This window comes from Rhodamnia argentea, chromosome 10 (genome assembly GCF_020921035.1).
Source record: "Rhodamnia argentea isolate NSW1041297 chromosome 10, ASM2092103v1, whole genome shotgun sequence".
Taxonomy (NCBI): Eukaryota; Viridiplantae; Streptophyta; class Magnoliopsida; order Myrtales; family Myrtaceae; genus Rhodamnia; species Rhodamnia argentea.
Window position 1 is genome coordinate 23,585,447 of NC_063159.1, and position 13,835 is coordinate 23,599,281.

The 13,835-nt window shown below is 38.3% G+C and overlaps 1 protein-coding gene across 3 annotated transcripts in view; it reads left to right on the plus strand.

The window, feature by feature from the left end:
* Positions 1 to 13,357, plus strand: part of LOC115735175 (peroxidase 21-like) — a 28,217-nt gene extending 14,860 nt beyond the window's left edge. Inside the window, exons 1-5 of one of the 3 annotated variants that reach the window (XM_048271570.1) lie at positions 1,938 to 2,015; positions 11,660 to 11,808; positions 11,917 to 12,111; positions 12,338 to 12,503; positions 12,828 to 13,357. In XM_048271570.1, coding sequence (XP_048127527.1) covers positions 1,943 to 2,015; positions 11,660 to 11,808; positions 11,917 to 12,111; positions 12,338 to 12,503; positions 12,828 to 13,234 — 990 coding nt within the window. In that variant the 5' untranslated portion in view covers positions 1,938 to 1,942 and the 3' untranslated portion in view covers positions 13,235 to 13,357. Of the gene's footprint in view, positions 1 to 1,937; positions 2,016 to 10,016; positions 10,090 to 11,659; positions 11,809 to 11,916; positions 12,112 to 12,337; positions 12,504 to 12,827 lie in introns of those variants that run through there. The other 2 variants (XM_048271569.1, XM_030666297.2) reach the window with 2 other exon arrangements.
* Positions 13,358 to 13,835: the final 478 nt, after the last annotated feature.

A 13,835-nucleotide genomic window follows, 5' to 3' on the forward strand; every position in this document is an offset into this window, starting at 1 on the left:
TCACTCAGCATGAGATTTAGTCGCAAAGAGGAGCAATAGGATCGTACATTTTTATGAGCGCCCCTCACAACAAATAAAATCTGTATATCGACTAAACCTTTTCACCCTATCGCCTTTGCTCTATAAATCTGAGCTAGCCCCACCATGGCGATGCCTCGCTCACGGCCGCCATCGCTTTGTGTTGGCACCTCATAGCCACCTCGAGAGAGAGAGAGAGAGAGAGAGAGAGAGAGAGAGAGAGAGAGAGAGAGAGAGAGAGAGAGAGAGAGAGAGAGGGTGTTTGCGGCTCATTAGTGATCGTGGTGGTCATCGAAGTTTAGATTTTATCCCAATACTATCTCGAATTTTTTTTGTTGAATTTTTTTTTTGACACCTCTCATTATAGTCTCAAATCTTCCATTGTGTCTAAACACTCCCACCAATTTCTTCGAAATTATCAACACCAGGCCAATTAGAGATTAATCATCAGAACATGCATCTTCGCATGGAACAAACAACGGCCTCCCAATATTATCGATAATTTACAATAAACTACTGGCGACTGTTGGACTTGGGAAGGTGATGATTTTCTTTTTGACAAAAAAAAAATGGTTCAGGGTAAAATTGGAATTAAACCTAAAATTGGGGTTTTTTCAGGAAATAGCATTTTTAGATTTTGTCTTTAACATGTATTATTAGATGGGTCTCATGGATTCAAGCCCACGAGCCAAGAAGATGGGCCAATTTAATGTAATTTTGGGCTTGTTTACACCCAAATAAATTTCTGCTGATCGAGCCAGTCCACGAGTTGCAATCATTAAGCTGTCCTACTGGCCCAACTTTTATTAAAGGTCGGTCCACAAAATTACGAACACCAATACGATCACGGATAGAGCCCACCTGTGAATATTTCATTTTCCTCTTGGGGCAACTATGTAAAAAGCTCTACCAAATTTAAGTTTCCTCCTAGCAGGTTACGGATTAGGGAAGACGCAATTTGAAAATTGGGTAGAGAGATTCCTGTTTGGGTGATTCTTTTTCAGTTACTTCCTACCTCTAGCTACTTTTTTTTTGTCTTTTCAAAAGTTAAAGATCGAATATGATTTTAAGTCTCGAAAAGTTATGAAATTTGAATTAAATATATCGTGGTTTTACGTTAGAAGGTAAAAGTCACCGCGTCTCCTTGGATATTATCTTTGCAACTACTAATTAGAGTTGGAGTAGGAATGCATCATAATGTGCTCATATAAAGTTACTTCTAGTTCTTGTGATTCAAAGCATGAAAGGTCAAGAGAACAAGAGTTCTTCCCAAAACGTGCCTTCTCCATGTAAGTGACCAAGAACTTCACCTCTCTCTCTCTCTCTCTCTCGTATGTGCCTTGTTATTTTATTTATCCTTAAGTCTTTCGTTTTGTTTTGTTGGAGTTACATGATTGTGTAGAACATTGACATGGTTTGTAGGGTTAAAACCAACATGGCTAATTTGGTAAGCAGCAATTTTGTGGCAGAGAATCTGAGTTCAGTTTCTTCGGGAGCATAATAAACTCCATTACGTAGCGATCACGGACACCGGCGTAGTTCTCCACATTAACACAGAAAATTCTACTATCGAAAATTGCAGCCATAGTTGTCATGTGGCATGGAAGGAATTCAAGTTGCCAAATCCTTCTTTATCTATCCATGTGACTCCTTATTACCCATGGTTTCGGCCCGTCAAGCATACCTTGTTACTTCCATTGAAATCACCTTAAGGGTTCAAGTGGCATGTACGTCTCAATTATGATTAAGTAGAATGAATGCTGAGATGATTATTATCCTTTTGAGGTATCATACCAAATTCAAATGCTCCAAAAGCTTCTTATGTTGGCAGTACGAGTTATTTCTCCTCGTGTGTGGGTGGTGATAGCAGAAAGGTCAAAGAGATTTTTGCATCACTTCGACCAAAACAAGACAAAGCCAAAGAATGGCCACCGGAAGCTTCCATCATTGCAGCTCAAGCTTTGTCCTTTTGTTATTTCTCCTCCAGCTTCTCTCGGGTACACACAAACCTTCTCCTTATTCGCTCTGTGGTTTGATTAAAGTGGACTGGATATGTGCTTAAACTTAGGCATATGTAATGTGGTTTTTTTTTATTACTCGTCTTTTAGTGAACAAATGTTGCCAATAGCATCAAGCAATAGATCATCTTCTTTCACGATCCATACATAAAAAGTAGGGCAATGCTCCGACAATGTTTCTTAATTGGTGGGTCACAAATTATAGATATCACCCACATGCAAACTCAATCAAAATTACATGCGGGGGTTCTCCATGCTTGTGACTCCCCCATCAGAGACACGATTGGAGGAAGTTTCCTTCAATCATAAATCAGACGAAAACATGACCCTATAAATTATCAAGTAATTGGTGTCAGTTTTGTTTTTATTGCCAAAAACATACTATTAATTACGTTTAAGGAAGAAGTTTTTTCTTTTGTTTTTTTCAAGAACACTAGGCGGAGCTGGCACAAGTCAATTTTAGCAATGAAAATAGGGATATCAAATAGGACCCATGTTATTTTAGAAGCTGATCACCCAATTGTTTTCTTGTGGATTACAAAAGATGGTGATGTTAATCACAAGAAAATAGTGAAAAAGGTCATTTGTGGATCGATTTTCCGTCCATGTAATAATGAGCCAAAATCCTTCTATTGAAGCAAGTTGTTGCTTTGTTTTTTTTTTTTCATTTAATTTTATCACACTAACGAGAATCTCTTTTTTCTCGCATCTTTAATTACATGCATAGCTTACGGTGAACTCCAGTTCAATTACTATGCCGAAAGCTGTCCGAACGCAGAAGAAATCATCAAACAAGAAGTCATTAAGCTCTACGAAGAACATTACAATAACGCCATCCCCGGGATTCGCATTCTCTTCCATGACTGTATGGTGAAAGTACGTATATCTACATGGAGACACACACATGTGCATATGTAGTCATCAAATTAGTGTTGAAGCATGCTAAATTATCTGTAGTCTTCTGGCTATGAAACGAAACTGATGTACGAATCTTTGACTCTGACCACTTGTGAGGAAATCGGCAGTCCTGTGACGCCTCACTTCTTCTAGTAGCGAAGCACAGAAGCGGGATCGTGTCGGAGCAAGCTTCTTCGAGGAGCTTCGGGATGAGAAACTTCAAGTACGTGACCAAAATCAAGGAGGCTCTTGAGAAGGAATGCCCCACGACAGTCTCCTGCGCCGACATCATCGCTCTCTCGGCGAGAGAGAGCGTTGTTCTTGTAAGTGTTTCAATAGTGCACTTCTATGCAATTTTTTTTTTCTGCACGACTTGTGTAAAATATTGAAGTCTGGAAAAGGAGCGAATCTTTCTTGAAACCTTTTACCATGAGCTTCCCAATTCCCTACCAACACATGTGAAGTAACTTGATTTACATACTACATATATGTTTGTCTTATATTTACATTGATTTGTACAGTTAGGAGGACCACACATTAGAATGAGAAGTGGAAGGAGAGATAGCAGAAAAAGTCACGCCAGTGTGGTGGAAGAATTCCTTCCTAACCATAACGATTCGATGGCGTTGGTGCTCTCTCGTTTTGAGTCTGTTGGTATTGATGTTGAAGGAACAGTTGCTCTCCTAGGTAAGTGTTTGATATAATTCACCAACTTCATGGGTCTTTGAACATGTCTTGTCCATAGTGTGGTCAATTCAAACTTTCAATGACAACTTTTCTCCTATAGTTTTTTATGCAACCTATTAATTGACATTGATTCGTTGATCAGGAGCTCATTCAGTGGGTCGAGTTCATTGCATTAACCTATATGATAGACTCTACCCGATCGTGGATCCAACCTTAGACCCAGTATACGCTGAATACCTAAAAGGCCGATGCCCAATGCCGGATCCGGATCTGAAGAAAGTGCGGTACGCGAGGAACGACTGGGAGACTCCCATGGTGCTGGACAACATGTACTACAAGCACTTGCTGGCTGACAAGGGACTATTGCTAGTAGATCAGCAGCTGGCTTCGTATCCAACAACTGCTCCCTTTGTGGAGAAAATGGCCTCCGACAACGGCTACTTCCAGGACCAGTTTGCGAGGGCCTTGCTCACGTTGTCGGAGAACAATCCTCTTACAGGAGATGATGGAGAAATTAGGAAGGACTGCAGATATATTAATAAAGACTAAAGAGGGTCTTTTCATGCTTGAGAGTAGTACAAACATATATTTTAAAAGTATGTCTATGTTCCTTTTACCATTTGCAGACACAGAACAAATTTCAGTGCATCATTATTTTCCCATTGAATTAGATGGTAAAATCGTGCAATTGACAATTTGTTGGTCAAGTAATTGACTGTAGTATGCGGACGACGTTAGCAATTTTTCAATATTAAATGCAACAATAAGTTATTGACTTTATTTGCAATATTTTTCAGCTTTTCTAAGCTCTCAAGCTTCCCTATGATTGCAGAATCCACCAAATGCAACAACTCTGTAGATGCATTTGGCATAACAACTATTAATTCATTCTTTTGTGGGGAATCAACAGCAAAGTATCCGACATTCTAATTGGAAATAATGCTACAATTCCAGCTTTTCTAACTTAATATAGCACTTAGCAGGAAACCAAGATCTAGATTTATGATGTGACCTACCACTTAATCCTCAAAGACACTAAAATTCTAATTAAAACTCCAGCAAATCAAAGATAAATGAACGGTTTATGCAAGCGCGCAAAACATAGAGGACTGAAGAGGTCGCTTACCTTCAAAAGAGAGAGACCAAGAGTGAGACGACGGGATGAACGAAAGAGAGAGACCAAGAGCGAGCCGTCGTTGGTGGCGACGGGATCAAGAGATGGAGATCTGCGTCGCACTTTTGCTAGGCAGAGAGAAAAAATATTTTGCGATGCACTTTAGAAGAAGAAGCCCTGACGAGTGGTGCCTTAAATTTTGGATGGCCCGAACTTAGTTCTTTTTTTTTTTTTTTGTGTTCCATAAACAAAAAAGTAACTTTTTTCTATTTTTGGTTTCCCTTCCAAATCTATTTCCGAATCAAAAATATGTCCCGTAATAAAAAATAAATCGCGTTACCCAACGGATTTCTATTCCAAACCTATTTCTCGGAATGAAAAAATAGAAAAATAGAGAAACAGAATTGTAGTTGAGGTTCGGAAAGTGAGAATGAGGAAAGGGAGAAAAGGAAAGGCTTAATTTCCTAAAAAAAAAAATACTAAATTTAGGTTTAATTTCAATACTACCCTAATTTCTTTTTGAAAAAAAAAATCATCAACTTTCACTATAGTCTCAATTTAATAAAAAAACTAGAGTCTCAAATCTTCCTCGTGTCCAAAAATCACCACAAATTTCTTCAAAATTATCAGCATCGGGGCCAATCATAATTTATTTATCAAAACATATATCTTCACAACACCTTCACCTTTATATTGAACAATAAAGGCCTCCCGATATTGATAATTTTGCTTGAAACCAGTGACGATTTTTGGACTTACGGCAAGTTTGGGACTAGTGAACAATCGTGATGTTCTTATAGACAAAAAAAAAAAAAAAAAGTTTAAGGTAAAATTGGAATTGAACCTTAAAGTGGAGGGTTTTTTAGGAATAGCATTTTTGGTTTTTGTCTTTAAGATTATCATTAGATGCGCGTGTCTTATGGATCCAAGCTTACGTGCCAGAAGATGGGCCAACTTAATGTAATTTGGGCTTGTTTGCACCCAAATAAGCTTCTATTGATCGAACCGGTCCACGAGGAGCAATCATTAAATTGTCTTAGAGGCCCAAATTCTATTAATGGTCGGTCCACAAAATTACGAACACCAATACGATCAGTGATAGAGCCCGCCCGTGAATACTTCATTTTCCTCCAATAGCAATTATGCAAAAAAAAAAAAAATCCTCCAAATTTAAGATTCTTTTTCAGTTTCTTCTTAACTCTATCTATTTTTTTTTTCAAAATCTAAAGATATTTAATTTTAAGCTTCGAAAAGTTATGATGAAAAGCCATATTCGCAATTCTACGTGCCCACGTTACAATGTTTCCAAATTGTTTCAAATTAATAAAAAGTTTAAAGTGTGAGTTCATTGCAACAATTACCAAAAAGTCAAAACATTAGAAGTAAAACTCACTGTGTCTCGTTTAATATTATCTTTACAACTGCTAATAAGAGGTTCAGTAGGAAAACGCCATACTTCTCTTTCACAGAAATTACTTCTAGTTACTGTGATTCAAAGTCTGCAAGGTCGCTGGCTTCTCAAAAATCTATCAAGAGAAGAGGAGTTCTTCCAAAACGTGCCTTCTCCATGTGAGTCACCAAGAACTTCACCCCTAGCGCCCCCCCAAAGTCCTGGCTGAGCCTAACGAGTAGCTTGCCTTGAAGCTCTCAAATCAGACCATTCATCAAACAAAGAAGTAAAGTCAAAAAGGACCTAGCCTCGCATCCATAACCGAACCCGGAAGAGGAACCGAACCCCTGTAAAAAAGGGCCTCAAATGCGCATTTTGACCTTGAAGCAACTATCAAAAAGGATAATCCGACAAGCCCCAAGACTAAGAAGTTGATCGAACTCCGCCATACCTTTCGTCTTCTTTTCTCATTTGAAAGTTTTCTACAGATTCGGTAGTAACGAGAACTCGGATTTACAACCGTAAGCCCGAGAGATGGCCTAGGCTAGAAAGTCTTAAATTAAGTAGAGGCCGGGGGCAGCAGCAGAAGGTTGGACTGGAACCCGAGAAGGACAAAAACAATTTCTCTTTGGTGGAAGTGATCGACGATTAGGCTTCAAGCAGCTAATCCGTAGCATCCGAACTCCCGAGCTTGCTTGGGTGAGTGGTGGGATGATAAATGGATTGACCTGGTCGACCCTCTCCAAAGTTTCCTGTGAATAAAGCCTTTCTTTAAAGAGCCATTTCGGTATCTAAGAGAAATTCTAGAGAATGTTTGCTATCCCGAGATTTTCTTGTCTTTCCTGAATGATAAAGAGAGAAAAAAAAAAAAACGGGGTCAAAAGAAAATGCCATTTTGGAGTTTTATCAACAATTTGCTTGTGTAGGCGGAGATCCGATATTTTTTGAATCCTTATGTAAGGAATTACAAAAGAAATTCTTTCAACAAAGATGTGAATTAGGAAGGATTGGTCGACGAAATATGATCTCTTCTCTTTTGTATTCTTCTCTTTTTTCTTCCTCTTTTTTTTTTCTCACTTTCCTTTGTCCTTTCCTCGGTATAATTTGAAATTCTTAATTCTATTCTTTTTTTATACATCCATTTTTTCAAAATGAATTTTATCATCCCGAATATATCCAAAGAAAAAAGGGGTTTGTCTATTCTATCCAAAAAAAGAGGAGCGTGCGCATTTGCTTGAAACAATACACACAGGCACTTGATTCAAGTTATTTCTTTATCTCCCCGTGAATCGTATGTTTGTAACAATATCGACCGAATTTTCTCAATTCCAATCGACTAGGCGTATTGTGTCTATTCTTTTGAGTAATATATCCGGAAAGACCCCTTGATTCCTTATTAAGACCGTTTCGAGCACGGTTGGTACATTCTAAAATAACCGTTACTCGGGCATCTTTATCCCGAGCAATTGCAATAATCGGGTTCATTGATATTCCTGGTATAGTAGATGCTATTACACATACAATCATACTCAATTTGATGGAATTGTTTGATCATAAAGGGGATCTTCTATAATTTCGCACGTGAGGAGTTATTTCTTGGTTTTGTCCAGTCATTAATAACTTAATTATTTTTAGATAATAGTAGATAGAAATAACGCTCGTAAAGAGCCCTATTGAAACCAAGAAGTATAGGCAAACTATCTCCCCATTAGGGAGGATTTTCTTGGCCCAAGCACTTATTTGTTGAGGAGAAACTGATCCAATTCGGAGTTGTTGATGTTTGTATCGATCGATCATAGAAGAAAAATTAGGATTCGTTCCAATGAAGCTTCCTTCCTATTAATCTAGAAGTTCTTCTCAGATACAAGGAAATGATTCGGTTCCGGGGCCAAAGATCGTGCCACTGAAAAGGGAGGAGACTTTTCTCTCTTAGTCATTACATTGCGAAAAGCCATAAGAATTTTTAGTAAAATAAAAATTTTACTAAAAATCCTTATGGCTTTTCGCAATGTAATGACTAAGAGAGATACTGATAATAATGATCCACATAAAAGAACTGCATAGCTCAATATCATCATACTTACATGCATCATTAACCATTGGGATTGGAGAGCGGGTACTACTATTTCGGATTGATGCATTTCGGTTAAAAGACCTGAAGTAGCAAAGCCTTGGGTAAAAAAGTACTTGGCGCGGTTATTGCGCTTAAATAATTTTTATGTTTTTTTAAATACGGAACCATATGAATAATGGAGAAACTCCATGAAAGAAAAATGAATGATTCATATAAATCACTTAACGGGAAATATCCCGAATAAATCCAACGAATGACTAATAATCCTATTATACAGAAAAAAAAGTAGCTATCATGCCTTTTTCTGACGAATCATAGAGTCCTACGATTTCATCGACTGATAAGCTTAGAATCTTCTCGCACGTATAGATGTGCCTTGTTATTTTTCTTTAAATTTCGTTTGTTTTTTGTTGGAGCTGCATGATTTTGTAGAAGATCGACTTGGTTTTTAGGGCCAAAACCAATACGCCTGAATGGGTAAGCGGCAATTTTGTGGCTGAGGTTCTGAGCTGAGTTTCTTCAGGAGCATAATAAACTCCATTAAGTTGTGATCATGGAGGCCGACGTAGTTCTCCACATTTGAAACAGAAAATCCCACCATTGAAAACTATTGTCATGTGGCATGGATGGAATTCAAGTTGTCAAATCCTCCGTTATCTTTCTCTTGCGACACTCATGGGAGGCCAATTTAAATTTAAAAAGTTACGTCTAATTTTGGTTGCATCGATGGTTGGCAACACTAGTGATGATAACAAGGGAAAGTAGAATGTTTGGAAGTTGCCGTTGTTATAGATTATTTTGTGTTTATTATCTATTACTTCCGATACGGTTATTATCCTTTTGAGGTATCAAACCAAATTTAAATGCTCCGTTTTGTATAAAATAATAGATATATAGGAATAGAATATTAGGGCTTGGAGTACTTATGAGTTCTATCATCACCTATCAACGGCTGGATTTGCGTCACATGACGATCAAGCGTAGAATAAGAGATAAAATCACAGTCGTCAATCTCCGTTCCCCCTTCTTTCTACCTCACACTCTCTCCATCCAGTCCTCTGCCAAACCCTCCTCATGCTGGGGATGGCGGCATTGGTGTCAGGCTCGATGTAGCGGGGGTTTTCTATTTCTTTCGTCTAGAGCTTGAAAAACATGAGACGATAGAGAAAGTAGAGGATAGAGAAGTAATTTGTGGGTTTCTTGTTAGGGGGTTTATGAGGGACATGCCATGCAGATTCGATGGTGTAAAAACGGGGACCGATTTGGGGGATAGGTAGACTGGTTCCATGCCCGGAATTACTAAAGAGTCTGACGTGAAAGAAAGAATTTTAGAATGATTGTAGTTGTAAAGAGAGATAGATAGATAGAAAGAAAGAAAGAGATTTATAAGCCGTACATAAAATCACTAGTATTATTCAAGGTGCATCTCTCCAAAAGCTTCTCATGTTGCCAATACGAGTACAAGCATTCTCTGTATACATTGATTTGTACACGCTTCACTGTCTGATGGATCTCACACAGATTCTATGGGGCTCTCTTTGAACCAGGTTTGGGCAAATTCCAACTCCACTTGTAAATGATGATGATGGTGACCATCATAATGGATTTGTACTGATCCTCTCTTTGGTTTTAGATAATTTTTTAGGTTTTCCTCTGCTGGGTGGGGCGGCCTCGCGCGTGGGTAGTGATCGCACAGGAAGGTCAAAGATAGTGGCTTTAGATAGGGAGCTCTCGGCTTCACCCTGCACTAAGGGCCTTTCTATTTAAAGGCTTCAAGAGATTTGGCATCACTTCGACCAGAACAAGACAGAGCCAAGAATGGCCACCGGAAGCATCCGCCATTGCAGTTCAAGCTTTGTCCTTCTGTTGTTTCTCCTCCAGCTTCTCTCGGGTACACACAAACCTTTTTTTCTTATTGGTTGTTGGTCCGTTCACGTTCAATTATTGTTCACGTCAAGCTAGTATCTCCCAGACTTGATTCATTAGGTCAAGTCAATCACATATTAAAAGTGGACTAGATTTGTGCTTAAACTTAGGCACATGTAATCTGATTTCTATTGTCACTCGTGTTTTAATGAATTGGATTTTAGGAGGAAGACCCCTAGGCTGCGTTTAGTCATCGGAATTTCTAGTCGGGATTGGATTGGATCCTATCCACTATTTGGTGAACTGCGGATTTAAAGTCGGATATTCTCATATCCTATTATATCTTGCATTTGATAGAAACTGTATATCAATGTAAAGGACATCTATACTCCTACATGATGCTCATGAAATATTCCGATCTTATTACTATAAAAATAACGTTCTCATACACAAAAAAACTCGAAAATATACACATTTTATTAGATTTTCAAACCTCTTTGCAAAAAATAAATAAATAAAATGAAAATAGAAACAAATGAGACAAGAAAGTTGTCATCATTATAAAAATTAGCTTTTATATGACGAATAAGAGAAATATTATCTGACCTTATCCTACTCCATTCCCTTGGATTTTTTTATCCGGGTTATATCCTCTCTATATCCGACATTATACTATCCGGGACACCTACTAAATATGGGATAGGATAAAACATATCTTATCCCGAATTTTATACGAACGACCAAACGCAGCCCTAAAGTATTAAATGTTGCCAATATTATCAAGTAACATATAATATTCTTTCATGATCCGTACATAGAACGTAGGGCAATATCTCCCTCCAACAATACTTTTAATTGGTGGGTTACAAATTATAGATATCACCCTCATGCAAACTTAATCAAAATTAAATGCGAGTGATGTCCATGCTTGTGACCCACCAATTAGAGACGTGATTGGATGAAGTTTCCTCCAACCAGAGATTGAACGAAAAAATTGACCCTAGAAACTCTCGAGTAAATGATGTCCCCAATTTAATTTTTTGCCAAAAACATTGTACAGCCGGCACAAGTCAATTTTAGCACATGAAACTACGGGTGTCTGATAGGACCCATGTGATCTTAGAAGCTGATCCCCCGATTGTTTCCTTGTGGATTACAAAAGATGGTGATGTAAATGGTCATGGAGTACTAATTGAGAATTGCTCATATCCTAACAGACAAAAGGAGAAAATGCAATCCTTTACAAATAATAACGATCTTAATCACAAGAAAAAAGTCAACATTTATGCGCCGCGTGACTATGAAAAAAGGTCATGTCCATGAAATAATGAGCCAAATCCCTTCTATTGAAGCGAGTTTTTGCTTTTTTGTTTTTGGAAAATGCTTCATTGATGGTCCGACAAGATCGTTAGTAATTTCTGATTGTAGATCCACAAATCATTACCGCTTGTTTTGCATAAAGTATTCATTAAATGAAAAATCGTGGGTCGGAAATAATGACAATCTTGTCATACTTACTATCCTGCTAGCGGGAGTATCACACACCAATGAAAATGTATGTTTTTTTTTATTCGCTTCTTTAATTACGTGCATAGGTTACGGTGAACTCCAATCGAATTACTATGCCGAGAGCTGTCCGAATGCAGAAGAAATCATCAAACAAGAAGTCGCCAAGCTCTATGATGAACATGGCAATACTGCTATCTCCTGGATTCGCAATCTCTTTCATGACTGCATGGTCCAAGTACGTATATCGATACACATGGAAAATTATCTAGTGTCTTCTGGATGTCCAATGGAACTGATGTATGTTTGACTCTCTGTCTCTCACCTCTTGTGCGGAAACCGCTAGTCATGCGATGCCTCGCTTCTGCTAGAGTCAAAGCATGGAAACGGGATCGTGTCGGAGCAGGCATCTTCAAGGAGCTTCGGGATGAGGAACTTCAAGTATGTGACCAAAATCAAGGAGGCTCTTGAGAGGGAATGCCCCGCGACGGTTTCTTGTGCCGACATCGTCGCTCTCTCGGCAAGAGATAGCATCGTTCTTGTAAGTGTTTCACTTATCATGCCGTATTTTTCTATACCACTTGTGTGAAAACATGAAGTCTGTAAAAGGAATGAATCTTTTCGAAACTTTTACATGAAAATGATTTCAAAACCGATTACACGTAAGCTTCCCAGTTCCCTTACAGAACTCAGGAATCATCAATCTTTGTGAAAGTAGCTTGATTTGCCATACTACATTTATGTTATATATACATTGGTTTGTACAGTTAGGAGGACCACGGATCGAAATGAGAAGTGGAAGGAGAGATGGTAGAGAAAGTTACGCGGCTGTGGTGGAAGAATTCATTCCTAACCATAACGATTCGATGGTGCTGGTGCTCTCTCGTTTTGAGTCTATTGGCATCGATGTTGAAGGAACAGTCGCTCTCCTAGGTAAGTGTTTGATCTAGTTCACCAAGTGCATGTGTCATTGAACATGTCTTGTCCTTGTGTGGTTAATTTAATTGGATCATGGTATCACAAACGATATATCTCCTTTGGTGTAACATGGGTTAGGGTTCATCTTGTTCATCGTTCTCAACGCCGAAGTGAACTGTAGTGTTGAAGATTTTAAACTATCATGATATATTAAAAGGTTCATTCCATCTTTATATATTTGTACTCTCTTTCACACAAAAATCCAAAATTTCAGCGATAAAAATTTTCCCCTATAATTTTAATGCACCCCTATTAATTGGCATTTATTCGCTGAATCAGGAGCTCATTCAGTTGGTCGAGTTCATTGTGTCAACCTATACGATAGACTCTACCCGACCGTGGATCCAACCTTAGACCTGGACTATGCCGAATACCTAAAAGGCCGGTGCCCGATGCCAGACCCGGATCCAAAGAAAGTGCGGTACGCGAGGAATGACAAAGAGACTCCGATGGTGCTGGACAACATGTACTACAAGCACTTGTTGACTCACATGGGACTATTGCTAGTAGATCAGCAATTGGCTTCATATCCGACAACCGCTCCCTTTGTGGAGAAAATGGCCTCCGACAACGGCTACTTCCAGGATCAGTTTGCGAGGGCCTTGCTCACGTTGTCCGAGAACAATCCTCTTACAGGACATGATGGAGAAATTAGGAAAGACTGCAGGTATATCAATACAGACTAAAGAGATGTTCATGGGTGCGTCTCCAAGGATTGAGTCTGCATGGCTTGGGTCATTTCATGCTTGAGAATAGTACAACCATACATTTTAGAAGTATGTCTATGTTCCTTTTTTCCATTTGCAACACTGAACATAAATAAATAAATAAAATCAGTGCATCACAATTTTCTGATACGATGAGATGGTAAAATCGTGCAAGTGACAATTTGTTGGTTGAGTAACTAATGATAAGGGCGCGCATGATAACTATTTTGTTTCTTTATTTTTATTTTTTTGTTCGTGACAACAGATTTGAAACAAAAATCCGTTTGGTAAGATAATTTGATTTTTCTATTAGAAATAGGTTTGGAACAGAAATAAGACGTATAAATTTTCCACTTTTCTACATCTAAGGCATGAACAGAAATAAAAAATCCTTCTCATTATTTTTTTGAGATTCGGCGATCTACAACCGTAGAAATTTTATGCTGTTATCAAATAAATTTCTATCCCGATAAGAGAAATTTTGCATCATTATCAAATATGTTTCTTTGCTCATAAACTCATCCAGAGAATACAAATAGAAAAATTTATTTATGGCTAGAAATAGCTTTCGGGAACAAAA